Raw genomic sequence first — 17,007 nt, 5'->3', positions numbered from 1 at the left:
GCCCCACCTCCCCTTCGTACCCCATCCGTTATTTATTTTTATACACACATTCTTTCTCTCACTCTCCTTTTTCTCCCTCTGTCCCTCTGACTATACCCCTTACCCATCCTCTGGTCCCCCCCCCGCCTTGTCTTTCTCCCTGGGCCTCCTGTCCCATGATCCTCTCATATCCACTTTGCCAATCACCTGTCCAGCTCTTGGCTCCATCCCCCCCCCCCGTCTTCTCCTATCATTTTGGATCTCCCCTCCCCCTCCCACTTCCAAATCTCTTACTAACTCCTCCTTCAGTTAGTCCTGACGAAGGGTCTCGGCCTGAAACGTCAACTGTACCTCTTCCTAGAGATGCTGCCTGGCCTGCTATGTTCACCAGCAACTTTGATGTGTGTTGCTTGAATTTCCAGCATCTGCAGAATTCCTGTTGTATGCTAACTAATTACGTGCTAGGCGGCACCTAATTAATTAGCATGTTTGTTTCGGCTTTTTTTCTTAAAGATGTGCTGTGTGCCTCCCAGCTACCGCTGCATTCTTTGCGAATCAGTACAGTATCTATTCGGGGCCCGGGTGGTGGGATACGGGGGTGTCATCTCATCGTCGATCAGGGCAGGCAGCTCATCTTCTCCTATGACTGCCCGCCTCAATGTCGAAGGTCGAGGTTCGTCATCTGCTGTGGCTGATGTGGAAGGCTTGCTTGACTGCTGTGCCTCACACATTTTTCTATCATACAGTTGTTTGTAAGCACTCAAACCATCCTGCAAATATCCCCTAAACCTACGTACCCTTTCAAAATTAAAGTCGTACTTTATCATTGCAGCGAAAATCTCAAGCAGTTGCTTCACTTTCTGCATTCGGTTGCATTCGGTTTCAATTGTTATCCTTTCCTCTTCCAATTGCATCAGCTCTTCATCTGTCAGTTCTTGGTCATGGGATGCCAAAACCTCTTCAACATCATCTTCGTCAACTTCCACAAGCCAAACTCACTTTGTCCTTGCTTCGTTCACCACGATGGAAACGCTTAATGATGTCTAGTTTTACGCTAAGTGTAACACCCTTACTCTTTCAGGCTTTTCTGACACCTTAGAACTCATCTTGCTAACGGCTGCTCAATGCAGCGTGTTAAAGCAATGCCATTCCGAATCTGGGGGGAGAGCGGCTGCTCAGGGTGCGTGCTCATTTTTTTTGTGCGCTGACTTTTTATCGCGCACTGCCTTTCTTCATAACAGTGAAAACACCTGAAAGTAAAAACAGGGTACTAATGTAGGTCTTTCGTAACAGTGAGGTTTCGTAAAGCGAACGTTCGAAAAGCGGGGGACACCTGTATTGCTTTGCACTGTTGTAACTATATGTTATAATTATGTGGTTTTTGTCAGTTTTTCAGTCGGTTTGTCATGTGTTTCTGTGATATCATTCTGGAAAAACATTGTATCATTTCTTAATGCATGCATTACTTAATGCATGCATTACTAAATGACAATAAAAGAGGACTGCGTGTCCTCGTAATCTAATCTAATACATTGTATGTACATAAAGTAACACTAGATATAGAAATGCCTATACATAAGATGACTGACAAATGATCAAGTAATGGTGGTGGAGGGTGGTGGGCTGGAGTAGGTTATTAGGTAGAGGTGTTGATCAGCCTTGCTGCTTGGGGAAAGTAACTGTTTTTGTGTGTGGGGTTCCTGGTGTAGATGCTACGTAGCCTCCTCCCTGAATGGAGTGGGGCAAACAATCTATGAGTAGGGTGGATGGAATCCTTCATGATGTTACCCAGCTTTCTCTGGTATTTTTGATGGCAAGTTGGCTGAGGCTGGTGATGTGTTGGGCAGTTTTGACTACTTGTTGTAGAGTCTTCTTGTTCACCATAATGCATTTCAGTACCATTCACTAATGCAGTATGTTAGGAAGCTCTCTGTGCATCTGTAGAATAACATGAGTATAGATGTGCCACGCCCAGCTCTCTTCAGCCTCCTTAGAAAGTAGAGGTGTTGGTGAGCTTTTTTAATTGTGTAGGATGTGATCTGGGTCCAAGAGAGGTTGTGAAAGGTGTGCACTACCAGCAGTTCGAAACTGTTTTCAGTTTCCACTACTTTGCCACCAATGTAAAGAGGGCTAGAGTGGTGTGAGTTCTCCTGAAGTTGGTAACCATCTCTTTTGTCTTGTTGATGTTAAGGAAGAGGTTATTTGCTTCGCACCAGGCCGCAAGTTCTTCCACGTCTGCTCTGCAGACCATCTCATCATTGAGCCCCACCACTGTCATGTCATCGGTGAACTTGACAATGTGATTACTCGGTTGTTTGGCCATGCAGTCACATGTAGCAGAGTGTACAGCAATGGGCTCAGTACACAGCCCTGGAGGCACCTGTGTTGAGGATGATGGGGAGAAGCAGATGTGTATCCCGACTATAAGGTTTGTTGGTCAGGAAGTCCAGCATCCAGTTGCACAGTGGTGTATTTAGATTGGAGAGTGGGAGTTTACTCATCAAGGTCTGTGGGAGAATGGCATTGGATGTCAAACTGAAATCCAACATTCTGACATTTCCTTATTTTCTCGGTGTGTCAGGGCCAGGTGCATGACAGATGCAGCTATCAGAGTGGTTCTATCTGTAAACAAATTGTTGAATGTCCAATGTGGCAGGAATTGAGTTTTTGATATGTGCCATTACCAGCTGTTCAAAACACTTTGTGATTGGCATCAATGCCACTGGGCAGTGGTTAAGTTCTAAAGGTGTGGAGTGCTTTGATACAGGGATGATGGTGGCTGATTTCAAACAAATGGGGACAGCAGCCTGGATGAGTGAAGTGCTGAAGGTGCCTGTGAAGACATCAGTGAGCTGGCATGAACACTGACTATTTAACCTGGATATTCTCTGGTCCTGCACCTATGGGGGTTGACCTTCTGCAAAGTCCTCCTCACATCTGCTGGTGTTAAATATAGTGGTTACTCACCTGGAATTGGGATTGGTGGTGTTCTGTTGTGTGCTTCAAAATGTGTATAAAAGTTGTTTAAAGTGTCGTGGAGGGAGGCATCACTGGTCAGTCAATACTGTTTTTCCTTGCATAGTAACGCCCTTGATGCCTAACCACATATTCTAAGGATTTTTTTTTGGACAGGTGTTCATGGAATTTTTGTGGAGGTGGTCTTTTCCCTCTTGATGCCTAAGATGAAGTTTCTCCTAGCTGCTCTGAGAGATGCTTGATCATGGTTAAACTAACATTGTAAAACCTTCAGTCTAGACTTCAATTCCAGCCTTTTACTCATTGCCAAAGCACTGAATGAAAGTCTTGATTCCTTGCTGTAGTAGGGAGCACACCTCTGAGTTCAGTCAGGGTTTCTGGTTTCGACGTGACGTGACATGACTGTTCTTCTGGTACCAATATAGTCTACACACTTATGGATGTAGCCAGTGATATTGGAGGCATATTCCTTGACCTGTGTCTTCTCCATTTGTTGCGACCTCCTCGAACATCTGCCAGTTAGTCCATTTGAAACAGTCTTGAAGCATGAAGATTGCTTCGACAGGCTTTACAGTGAGTGACCTCTTGACTAGTTTCTCCATTTTCAACAGTCAGTATGTTGGGATTAACATTATGGAGATGTGGTCCAAGAGGCCAAGATAAGTGCATGAGGTGACTTGTAAGTACTATGTCTGTCTATATAAACGTAATCCAGTCTATTTGTTCCTCCTAGTAGCCTGGTTTTGGTGGAATTTGGGGAAAATGTCCTGCAGGTCAACATAATTGAAATCTCCTGCAATTTTGAAAAGACTGTGCAGAAACTTGTTTTGTTTCGTGTGGGTGGAGGAAGATGGTAAGGGTTGTAGACAGCGATGATGTTCACAACAGTGAACTCACTGAGCAGGTAATGTGGCCGGCATTTAATTGTAAGATGTTCAATTGCTACGGACCAGTGACTGCTAACTACAGATGAGTTTGTACACCAACCTTTGTGAATGTACAGAGTCTCCCTCATTTGGATTTCCTTAACCCGGCTGGTGGTGTAGTGGCATCAGTGCCGGACTTTGGGACGAAAAGTTCGAATCCATCCGGTTCCCCTGCACGCTTTCCATCCGTGCTGGGTTACGAGCTGATGATATCTTTGGAAACTCATCCGGCAGAAGGCAATGGCAAACTACCGCTGTAACTTGCCTCGTACGCGGTTCCCCACTACGTCAGAGAGGCATGGAGGGAAATCGTCCGCTAACCGGAGAAACTCTGGATGTGACATACCTTTCCTTCCTAACAGGGAGCTCCTATCTATCCAGGCAGAACAGTCATCTGCTGAGTTGGGTGTATTGTTGTTTAGTTGCTTTTCAGTGAAAACCAGATTCCATCAGTTCTCATCTTTCTGTGTGCTAATTCTCAATTTCACCATTTTATTTTCTAGTCAGTTCGGATTGGCAACAACATCTCCTCCACAATCTCAGTCAGCACAGGAGCACCACAGTTCTGTGTACTTAGCCCCTTGTACTACTCCTTTACACCTATGACTGTGCGACTAAGTACCGCTCTAAAACCATATGCAAGTTTGCTGATGACACCATTGTCATGGGCCGTATCAAAGCTCGTTATAAACCAGCATACAGGAGGGAGATTGAAAATTTGGCTAAGTGGACAACAACCTCTTACTCAATGGCAGTAAGACTAAGGATCTGATTGTAGACTTCAGGAGAGGGAAACAAGATGTCCATGTGCTAGTACTCACCAGAGGCGAAGAGGGTCAGTAACTTTAAATTCCTGGGTGGCACCATCTCAGAGGACCTGGCTTGGACCCATATAATTGCAAAGAAAGCATGGCAGCACTTCTATTTCCTCAGAGATTCTGTGGATATTTGGCATGTCATCAAACTTTGGCAAACTTATACAGATGTGTAGTGAAAATGCCTTTGAGTGGAAAAATCCTACATAAGGTAGTGGATTTGGCCCAGTACATCACAGGTAAAGCCCTCCCAACCATTGAGCACATCTACATGAAACATTGCCAAAGAAGAGCAGCATCCATCATCAAAGATTCTCACCACCCAGACCATGCTCTTTCTAGTTGCTGCCATCAGGTGGAAGATGTAAGTGCCTCAGGACTTGTACCACGAGGTTCAAGAACAGTTACTACCTCTCAACTATCAGGCTCTTGAACAAAAGGGAATAACTACACTCATTCTATTTCTGGTGTTCCCACAACCGATGGTCTCACCTTAAGGAATCTTTATCTTGTTATTTCATACTCATTATTTTTTGCTTTGTATTTATATCTGCATTTGCAGTTTGTTGTTCATTGATCCTGTTTACAGTTACTGTTCTATAGGTTTGCTTAGTACGCCCGCAGGAAAAAAAATCTAGGGGTAGAATTTGGTGATGTGTATGTACTCTGATAATAATTCTAACTTTGAACTTTTACTGAGCAGACACTGGCCAGGAGAAATGATGGTGCGTCAGCCTGGTCGGGTTATCTCTCAGTTTAGCTAGTGCTCTGGCTCTCTTGCTGTATTTCTGCTTCCTCACACTGTCTGTGTCTGATGCTCCCTCGGCTGAGCTGTCTTAAGCCAGGTCGCTTTCGCTGGGTCTGATGTCTTTAGAATCCATAGTCCATTGTACATCGCTGTTAACTCTGCTGCCAGTGCATTAGGAGTAATTTTGTCTTAAGAGTTCAGTGGTGCTGAATTCCTGGACCTTTGGTTGATGAAATCCCTAGCTAAAAACTTTGAAACACTGTCTAGGAATTTAAAGCTAGCACCGTTATTGGGAGTTAGAAGCTGCCCTGTCTCTATGGACCACCATCTTCAGTGGCGAGGAAGAGCTGTCTACGAATGGCAGAGAGAACTTCATAATGGGCCAGACTGATATTTCCAGGTGTGGGACTGCCCAGCCCTCTGTTATGGCCCCATTTGGTGCATAGGGCTCCTTTCTAACTCACCACCAGCAACTCCCTGGTGTTTGACAGACCTGATTCCTCTGGTGGTTCTTGCTTATTCCTCACAGGGCGTCACTGCCCTTGTCAGGTTCACGTATGCCCACCTATTGCTGACCAGAGCAGCTCCAGCAGTGGCCTCCCACCTCCTTAGCTTGCTCCACCACCAGATACCCAACAACTCGTCCCCTCCCTTAATGCCCTGTGTCCAGTGCTCAGGTCATTCACTAATGAGAGTCTAGGTTGTATGTCGTATCAGCCTCCCCAACATGCCTCTTTTCTGGCATCAGTGCCAGGTAAGTTTTGTAAGTTGCCAGAAGTTATTGATTCCCATAAGATGGCAGACCCACCCCAACCCCAGCTTTGCAGGAAACCAGTGGTCCCTCTGTTCCTATCTAGTCTCCAGTGGTTTACAGCTACAGACATTGCCCTCTGTTCTCCGGAGATTCATGAGTCATGGAGGAGTCATTGGGCCAAGTGCTGTCTTATTTGAGAGGAGTACACAGATGATCGATGATATCTTCAGGAAGTGGTGACACAAGAAGGCAGCATCCATCACTAAAGATCCTCAACATCCGAGACATTACCCTCTTTGTCATTGCTACCATCAGGGAACAAGTACAGGAGTCTGAAGACCTACACTCAACAATTCAGGACCAGCTTCTTGCCCACTGCTATTAAATTTCTGAAAGTCCATGAACGCTACCTTGTTTGTCTTTTGCACTATTTTTGTAATTTATGAATTTTTGCCTTTGCACTGCACTGCTTTCGCGTCATACTTCAGTGATGATCGGATTCTAAAGCTATTTGGATTCTTTAAATGATGGTGAGTCAGTACAGCTGAGACTAGGTCCTACATGTGCCTCATGATGGCAAAACCCCTGCCTTTGGAAGAGTGCATTACAAAGCAGGGTTGCCATGGTTACTCTGTTACTATTTTGTTTGGCTTTAAGGAAGCAAGGAGCTGTGAAGTACATCATTTAATGCTGGATCCTGGTTAAACTAACATTGCACAACCTTCAGTCTAGACTTCAGCTCCAGCCTGTTGCTCACTGCCAGGCCACTGAATGAAAATCTAATTTCTGGTACAGCTGCTCATCCCTTGTACTGCTGGTCACCAAAGCGGGTAACGATACTCGACCTTAATCCCCCAGGAGGATTCCACGGGAGGCTTATTTCAGTACAAATCTGGTCAACCCTGTCTACAAGTCAGATTCTTGATTGTTTTGCACTCCTTCACCTCGACAATGCCATGTTTTATCATTTATTTCAGGAAAGTGCTCCTTGGCTAGGGAATGATCAATGTTTTATGGGCAGTGTACATGTTGAAAGTTTACTGTGCTGTTCAAGATAACTTGAAGGTTGACAAAGCCAGAGATAGGGCAGATGCCTCTTTCTTGGGTAGAATAGATGGTTCACAAAGCCATTTGCCAATGCTTTTTCTTTTGATTTTTCTCTCTCCTGCTTTGTTACAGTTGTCATGACAGTGCTGAGGGAGTGCTGCACTGTTGGAAGTGCAAATTCTCTTGGGCAGGCTTAACCCAAAGTCTCATCCCATGTAAAATGCTCCTGTGTTTGAGCAGAATCGGGTTTATTATCACTGACATATGTTGTAAAATTCGTTGTTTTGCAGCAGCATTACAGTGCAATACATACATTTTACCATAAATTAAATTGGGACATAGCCTCAAGATTGTGGGGAGTAAATTTAGGATGGAGATGAGGCAAAACTTCTTTCCCAAAGAGTGGTGAATCTGTGAATTCTCTGCCCAATGATGCAGTGGAGGCTACCTCAGTAAATAGATTTAAGACAAGGTTGGATAGATTTTTGCGTTGTAGGGTTATTAAGGGTTATGGGGAAACAGCAGGTAGGTGGAGATGAGTTCATGGTCAGATCAGCCATGATCTTAATGAATGGCGGAGCAGGCTCAATGGGCCAGATCGCCAACTCCTGCTTCTATTTCTTATGTTCTTAATTACAGTAAGAATATATAAAATAAATTGTGTATATAAAAAAAAGAGCAAAATAATGAGGTAGTGTTCTTAAACTGTTGAAAAATCTGATGGCTGAGGGGAAGATCAGTGAATGATCAGCCATGATCACAGTGAACGGCAGTGCTGGCTCGAAGGGCGGAATGGGCTACTCCTGCATCTATTGTCTATTGAAGAAGCAGTTCCTAAAATGTTGAGTGTGGGTCTTCAGGCTCCAGCAGTACTAGATCACCACTTAACCCTTGATAAGCATCTTCAAAACAACAGGTGATACTTTGTGGGAGTTGGTTGTGCACAAATTAATAATCTTCCTTCTCTCTATTATAATTCAACAGCTGTCTTTAAATGGATGTAAAGTGATTTGGGTTACACTGAAAAGTCCCGTGGAATGCATCTATTTTCTTTATAAAAGCCTTTCTTTAATTGGGCTGTGTAGTACCTGGTTCTATCCTGACCTCTGCTGTCTGTGTAGGGTTTGCACGTTCTCCCTGTGATTGCACGGTGCTCTGGCTTTCTCTCTCATCGCAAAGGTATTGTGTTGATTGGTTTCTGTAAATTGTCCCTAGCATGTAAGGGTGTGGTAGAATCTGGAGGAGGGGCAGGGAAGAGTTGGAGAATAATTTTTTTAAAAAGTAGGATTGTGTAAATGAGTGGTTAATAGTCGGTGTGGATTCAGTGCACTGAAAGGTTTGTTTCCTGTGCTGTATCTCTCAATGGCTCCTTGACTATATTTACACTGAACAAACAAAACCTTATAAGTTGTTGATAGAAGCAGAACTGTCTGTTGACACCAAGTGCCGGAGGAACTCGGCAGGTTAGGCAATATCTGAGGAGAGTCAAGACCCTTCATTTGCATTGTATAGTCTGTATACAAAAGCTTCTAATGTCATTCCCATTCTACCCCCTCCATCACCTGTACGTTGAGAATCCTTGATAATGGATGTTGCCTTTTATTCAGTGCCTCTTGTAGATAATATTGATGGTGGGGAAGGATGCACCTGTGATATATTTGGCAGAGTTCACTGCTTTCTGCAGCTTTTTCTATTCCTCTGCATTTGAAGTGCTGTAGTAGACTATGGTGCAAATAGTCAGAATACTTTCCACAATACATCTGTAGAAGTTTGTTACAGCAGTTGATGGCAAGCAGAGCCTCCTAAGATAGTAAAGACATTAGTGTGCTTTCCTTATGACTACATCTAAGTATTTTGTTCTGGGACAGGTCATCTGAACTTAAAGATGCTAAATCTCCATTTTCCCCAATGTAGATGGGCACATGTTCTTCCTTCCCTGCCTGTGAAGTTAAAAATCAGCTCTTAGCTGAGGTTGAGCAAGAGGTTGTTGTGGCACCACTTAACTAGATGACCAATCTCACCTGGATAAGCTGACTCATCTAACAACTGTATTGTCCATCAGTGAACTTGAAGATGGCATTGGAGCTGAGCTTAGCCACACAGACATGTGTGTGTTGTAAGGAATGCTTACAAATCAAACAAAAAAGAGAATTTAAGAAACAATCTGTGGGAAAGGTTAGCGGTGGACCAATCGTGGCATTAGCGGCAGACCAATCCATTCGCAATTCATTGGCAGGAGCAAATAAAAGTAGAGCATGGTCAAAGCGGAGTGGCCATTGTGTGAGTGGACCAGTGTAGGAGTGGGTACTTGAGGTTTTGGCTCAAGGCTTGGGTGGGGAACCACAGGTAAGTAGCAGGTAAGGCTGTTAAATGTGTAGCTCAAGGATTGGTGTGGGAGAAGTGGGTTTGAATCATGGGAAATTGGTGCTAGTATTGGGGATGGAGGGAGCTGTGCCAATGGGATGGGCTCCACCTGAACTGTGATGGGACCTGGATCCTAGTGAATCGCATAACTAGGACTGTGGATGTGGCTTTAAACTAAATAGTGGGGGGGGGGAGGGAGGAGGAGGGTTCAACAGATTGGAGGAGTATGGATAAAGTAAAAGAAAAGTGTGGATAAAGAAAAAGCAAAAGATAAAAATGAGAAAAATAAGAGTGGTGTAAAGAAAAGTCAAGTGCAAAAGAGAAAGATTACAAGATTTTAAAAGCACAATGAGTGTAAGGGCACTTTATCTGAATGCCCATAGTTATTCGAAACAAGATCAGTGAACTTGTGGCACAAATCAGTACAAAGGGCTACGATTTGGTGGCCATTACAAAAATGTGGTTGCAGGGTGGAAAGGATTGAGAATTAAATATCCAAGAATATCAGGTAATATGGAAGGATAAGTATGAAAGTAAGGGAGGTGGGGTACCGCTCTTAATTAAGGATGAGCTCAGGGTGATAGAGAAGATGTAAGATCTAAGGAGCAGAATGTTGAGTCCATCTGGGTAGAGATTGGGAATAGTAAAGGGAAAAATCACTGGTGGGGGTTGTCTGTTGGCCACCGGATAATAGCATTACAGAGGCACAGGCAATAATCAGAGAAAAATCTGAGTCATGTAAAAATGGAACAGCAGTTATCGTGGGGGACTTTAACTTGTGCATAGATTGGGTGAATCAAGTTGGTTGAGGCAGTCTTGAGAAGGACTTCATAAAATGCGTCCATGATTGCTTTCTTGAACAGCATGTTACTGAACCTACAAGTGCAATCTTGGATCTGGTCCTGTGCAATGAGACAGGTAAAATTAGTGATCTTGTAGTTAAGGATCCTCTTGGAAAGAGTGATCACAGTATGACTGAGCTTCTCATACCAATAGAGGGTGCAATAGTTTGATCGAAAACCATTGTATTATGCCTAAACGAGGAAGACTAGAATGGAATGAGGGGGGATTTGGCTAGAATAGACTGGGAACGTAGGCTAAATGGTGGGACAGTTGTGCAACAGTGGAAGACTTTCAAAGGTATTGTTCACGGTGCTCAAAAGTGTATTCCAGTTAAAAGCAAGGACAGTAAGGCTGGGGAGAGCCAGCCTTGAGTAACTAGGGAAATAAAAGAAGGCATCAAACTGAAAGCTTATGTGTACAAAGTCATCAAGAGTAGTGGGAAGCTGAAAGATTAGGAAAACTTTAAAAAGCAACAAAGAACTACAAAATGAGCATTAAAGAAAGGGAAGATAGATGATGAAAATAAACTGGCACAAAATATAAAAACTGACAGTAAAAGTTTTCATAATTATATAAAGCAAAGAAGTGTACATAGGTCTTGGAGGACGAAACAGTGGAATTGATATTGGATAATGAGGAAATGGCAGAGGCTTTGAATGACTATTTTGTGTTGGTCTTCACAGTGGAGGACACCTCTAACATGCCAAAGAGATGTTACGGATGCGATGGGAGGTGAGGACCTTGATACAAAAGAGGCAGTGCTGAGCAAACTTGTGGGCCTAAAGATAGATATGTCCTCTAGTCCTGATGGAATGCATCCCAGGGTACTGAAAGAAATGGCAGAAGTTATAGTAGAAGCTTTGGTGATAATTCTCTGGACTCTGGGCAGGTCCTGGCGGATTAGAAGACAACAAATGTCACGCCACTGTTCAAAAATGATGTAGGCAAAACGCAGGTAACCACAGGCCAGTTAGTTTAACGTAAGTAGTTGGGAAAATGCTTGAAGCTATCATTTAAAGAAGAAATAGCGAGGCATTTATAAAGAAATGGATCCATCATGCAGACACAGCATGGATTCAGCATAGGCAAGCCCTGTTTGACAAACTTGCTGGAGTTCTTACAGGATATAACAAGCGCAGTGGATAGAGGGGAACAGATGGACATTATTTACTTAGATTTCCAGAAGGTGTTCAATAAGGTGCCACATAAAAGACTAATCCAAAAAATAAGGATGCATAGAGTTGGGGCCGATGTATTAGCATGGATAGAGGATTGGGTAACTCATCGAAAGCAGAGAGTTGGGATACATGGGTGTTACTCTGGTTGGCAATCAATAGTAAGCGCTATGTCACGGGTCGGCGCTAGGCCTGCAACTGTTCACAATATACATTAATGATCTGGAAGAGGGGACCAAGAGTAGTGTATCTAAGTTTGCTGATGACACTAAATTGAGTGGAAAAGCAAATTGTGCAGAAGATACGGAGAATCTACGGAGAGATATAGATAGGTTAAGTGAGTGGGCAAGGGTCTGGCTTATCGAATACAATGTTGGTAAATGCGAGGTCATCCACTTTGGAAGGAAAAGTAGGAGAGCAGATTATTATTTAAATGGTAAAAAACTGCAGCATACTGCTGTGTAGAGGGATTTGGGAGTGTTTGTGCATGAATCACAAAATGTTGATTTGCAGGTACACCAGGTAATCAAGAAGGCAAATGGGATCTTGGCCTTCATTGCTAGAGGGATTGAATTTAAGAGCAGGGAGGTTATGCTGCAGGGTACTGGTGAGGCCGCACCTGGAGTACTGCATGCATTTCTGATCTCCTTACTGGAAGGAAATACTGGCTTTGGAGGCGGGGCAGAGGAGGTTCATCAGGTTGATTCCAGAGATGATGGGGTTAGACTGGCGAGAGATTGAGTCGCCTGGGACTGTACTCGCTGGAATTCAGAAGAATAAGAGGAGACCTTTTTAGAAACATAAAATTATGAAAAGGATAGATAAGATAGAGGCAGGAAAGTTGTTTCCACTGGTAGACCAGAACTAGGGGACATAGCCTCAAGATTTGGGGGAGTAGATTTAGATCAGAGATGAGAATGAACTGCTTTTCCTAGAGGGTGATGAATCTGTGAAATTCTCTGCACAATGAAGCAGTGGAGGCTACCTCAGTAAATATATTTAAGACAAGGTTGGATAGATTTTTGCATAGTAGGGGAACTGAGAGTTACTGGGAAAAGGCAGGTAGATGGAGATGAGCTCATGGCCAACCCAGCCATGATCTTATTGAATGGCGGTGCAGGCTCGACGGACCAGATGGTCTACTCCTGCTCCTGTTTCTTATGTTGTTATGTTAAAGAAAGTAAAGCTTTCAGTTTTCAAACAAAGCCCTGGGTGGTCAGGCAGTGTTAATGCAGAGAAAAACATTATTTTAGATTGGTGACTTTGTATAAAGCCTTTGAAAGGGAGGAGAGAATGAACGTAGAACATAGAAATCTACAACACATTACAGGCCCTTTGCCCCACAATGTTGTGCTGATCATGTAACCTCCTCTAGAAACTACCTAGAATTTCCCTACCACATAGCCCTCTATTTTTCTAAGCTCTGTGTACTTATCTAAGAGTCTACGAAAGGGAAGATCTTTGATAACATGGGTATCAAGAAGGGTTAAGTGACAAAGGTTTGATGTTGAGACAAGCAGAGGATGACCCAGGCAGAGATCTGGGGGGGAAGAAATGAAGCTACTATTTGAAAATCCATTCAGTGTTAAGTTAATTTCAAAAAATGAGGTGAAGATGTGTTTGGCTCCAATGGAGGAGACCATAGATGGTCAGTCTGAGTCAGGATCTGAATTCTTTACATCAAGTCAATTCTGCACCCTCTTTTGCTTAATCACATCCTGCTATAGTGTGCCACCAGAATTATATAATTACATGCTATGCTCCAAGTGCAGCCCAATTAACATTTTATACACCCTTAATAACTTCCAAACTTCTGTACTTAGTGCCTTGACTGATGAAGGCAAGTATACCATACACCAGGGGTCCCCAACCTTTTTTGCATTGCGGACCGGTTTAATATTGACAATATTCTTGCGGACTGGCCGACCGGGGTTGGGGGGGGGGGGGGGTAGGGTTGCCAACGGACAAGAGTAGCAGTCAGATGCATTGCTTACCCAGAAAGACTACAATGGCCATGAAGCCTTGTGCAGGTCACGCATATGTGTCGTGACCTGCCGATTCCCACCCTGCCCGCCCCCCCCCCCCCCCCCAAGCAAATCCTTTTTGGTGATTCTGTTCATGGGGGTGGGTGTTAATCACTACTGGAATATAGGCGATAAGTAGGTAATACACTCAATTTTGTTTCTAAAAGGGTTTATCTCACGAATTTAATATTAAACACACCGCGTATTTTCCTCGCATGAATACAGTGATAAGTCAATTATCGGGGAGGACAGGGGAGCTTGAAGTAGGTGTTGAACGAACTTCCAGTAGAAGTGGTAGAGGCAGGTTCGATATTATCATTTAAAGAAAAATTGGATAGGTATGTGGACAGGAAAGGAATGGAAGGTTATGGGCTGTGTGCAGGTCGGTGGGACTAGGTGAGAGTAGCATTTGGCACGGACTAGAAGGGCCGAGAAGGCCTGTTTCCCAGCTGTAATTGTTATAGGGTCACTTATAAGTCAATAGCATCATAACATTTTAAGTAACATTTGGATATTAAACACACAGCACATATTTCCCCCCCATATGAACATATAAAATCATTGCAACACACCAATATCGCTGAATCAGTGGGAGCCCTGGGCTTGTTTCCCTGCAACAAGACGGTCCTATCGAGCGGTGATGGGAGACAGCGATACTCGAAGGGGGTTCCTTATGTCCAGTCTATTCCGCAGTTTAGTTTTCGTTGCATTCATTGCAGAAAACTCCGCTTTGCAGAAAAATGTTGGAAATGAAAGCAACGTTTTCAGTGCTTTCGTGGCTATCTCAGGATATTTAGCCTTGACTTTGATCCAAAATGCCAACAGAGATGTTATGTCAAACATACTTTTCAGCCCGTCATCATTTGCAAGTTCGAGGAGTTGATCTCCTTCCCACCCTGACACGGATGACGCGTGGGTCACGACCTCGCATGCATAATGGCTGATCAGTGGCTGTGACAGGGAATGAGGAAAGGTGCAGCTGACTCATATCGCCAAATCATATCGATTCCTCGCGGCCCGGTAGCGCATGCTCTGTGGCCCGGTGGTTGGGAACCGCTGCCATACACCACCTTCACCCTGTCTACCATTGTTGCAATTTTCAGGCACCTTTATACCTGTTCCCCAGTGTGTGTGTTGCTGTTCAAGAGCACTCCCCTGAGCTCTGGCATTCACTGTTTAACTTCCTAAAATGCATGACTTCTTGCTTATCTGAGTTAAGTTCCCGCTGCCATTCCTTGGCCCACTTTCCCAGTTGACCTACATACTACGGTGTCACTAGAAATTCTTTGCTGTCTACCATCAAATTTTGTAACCTCTCGGTACAACCACGTTGTACCAACACCTATTTCCTCAGGAGACTAAAGAAATTGTTATATTTATTAAAGCACCATAGCATTCTGAACGGATGCATAACAGCTCAGTATGGTAACTGTGCGTGTCTGCAAGAAACTGCAGAGTGTGGAGCAACACACATCAAAGTTGCTGGTGAACGCAGCAGGCCAGGCAGCATCTCTAGGAAGAGGTACAGTCGACGTTTCGGGCCGAGACCCTTTGTCAGGACTGGAGAGTGGGGATGTAGCTTAGCACATCATAGAAACCAGCCTCCTGTCTATATTTAGCTAGTTTAGTTTAATTTAGTCATACTTTATTGATCCCGGGGGAAATTGGTTTTCGTTACAGTTGCACCATAAATAATTAAATAGTAATAAAACCATAAATAGTTAAGTAGTAATATGTAAATTATGCCAGGAAATAAGTCCAGGACCAGCCTATTGGCTCAGGGTGTCTGACCCTCCAAGGGAGGAGTTGTAAAGTTTGATGGCCACAGGCAGGAATGACTTCCTATGACGCTCTGTGTTGTATCTCGGTGGAATGAGTCTCTGGCTGAATGTACTCCTGTGCCCAACCAGTACATTATGTAGTGGATGGGAGACATTGTCCAAGATGGCATGCAACTTGGACAGCATCCCTGTCTATACTGTACCTCTCACTGCCTCAGTAAAGCAGCCAGAATAATCAAAGATCCCACCCACCACCAACATTCTATCTCTTTTCCCTCCCGTCAGGAGAAGATACAAAAGCCTGAAAGCATGTTCCACCAGGTTCAGCTTCTGTCCCACTATTATCAGGCTGTTGAATGAACCTCTTGTATGATAAAATGGACTCTTGGCCTCAATCTACCACATTGTGACCTTGTATTTTATTGTTTACCTGCACTGTCTTCCAGTAGTTTTTACATTTTATTCTACATATTTATTGTTTAACCTTACTCTAGTTCAATGTATTGTGAAATGATTTAATCTGTATAAATGATGTGTAAGACAAGCTTTTCACTGTATCTTGGCACATATGACAATAATAAACCAAAACCAATCTGCAAGCCCACTAATCACGTACCTGCATCCTCACCCAGATCATTAACTTCAGTACGACTTCGTTAAAACTTCCAGTAAATTTTCCCAGGCATTCAAACTGTTAGTTTATCAGTGATTGGAGGTCTGTGATACCTTGCATGGGGGGTGGGGGGGGGTGGAGCAGTGGGGGTGGTTTTGTGGCAAATGTTTGAACCTGTTCCACAAAAATCTGTGACCTTTTGAAGTCTGACAGTGGCTGTTCTGTCTCCGTCACCAGGCACCAGCATATTCACGGTTTACGAGGCTGCTTCACAGGAGGGCTGGGTTTTCTTCATGTACCGGGCCATTGACAGCTTCCCTCGCTGGAGGTCGTACTTCTACTTCATCACCTTGATCTTCTTCCTTGCCTGGCTGGTTAAGGTGCTTGCCATTCAGTGTTCATAAGGGAGGAGGGACCACTGGTCTGAGAGGAAGAGGATGTGTTCGAGGTCAATGCATCATGTCATGCCTACTGCAGCCTGACAGGGAGGATCTCCACTGGAATTCTGTCAAGTCCTTGCAGTCAGAATGAAGAGTGGAGTGAGAGAAGGGAAGCTCCCTCAGATTGGGACTTAGTGGGTGAATGCTGGGTCTCGTTTATATAACTGCCTGCCTGCTGGGCAGCACCCAGGTCTGGGGCACTTAACCAGCACTGGGAGTGGAAAGTAACTGTTTGAGTATGGTGGTCCTGGCATTGTTGCCATGTAGCCTTGTCCCTGATGGGATTTGGTACAAACAGTCCGAGTAGCAGGGTGGATAGCAGGGCTGTCTTATAAAAAGTTGTTGTACCTGCCTCGATCACTTCCTCTGGCGGTTCATTTCATGTGCACACCATCTTATGTGTACACAAAAAAAAAAGCTTCCCTTCAAGTTCCTGTTATATCTTTCCTGTCACCTTAAAACTGCCCTCTAGCTCTTAATTTCCCTAACACTGGGGATAAAAAAAACTGAGTGCATTCACCC

At 44.0% G+C, this 17,007-nt stretch overlaps 1 protein-coding gene across 1 annotated transcript in view; it reads left to right on the top strand.

Moving 5' to 3' along the window:
- The window catches only part of nalcn (sodium leak channel, non-selective), a 195,788-nt gene that overhangs the window by 23,039 nt on the left and 155,742 nt on the right, over positions 1-17,007 (top strand). The window contains exon 8 of the mRNA XM_072258858.1: positions 16,283-16,425. Coding sequence (XP_072114959.1) covers positions 16,283-16,425 — 143 coding nt within the window. The remainder of the gene's footprint in view (positions 1-16,282; positions 16,426-17,007) is intronic.

This window comes from Mobula birostris, chromosome 5, assembly GCF_030028105.1.
Source record: "Mobula birostris isolate sMobBir1 chromosome 5, sMobBir1.hap1, whole genome shotgun sequence".
Classification (NCBI taxonomy): Eukaryota; Metazoa; Chordata; class Chondrichthyes; order Myliobatiformes; family Myliobatidae; genus Mobula; species Mobula birostris.
The sequence above is the reverse complement of the archived record's forward strand: the minus strand, read 5'-3'. Positions and strand labels throughout refer to the sequence as shown.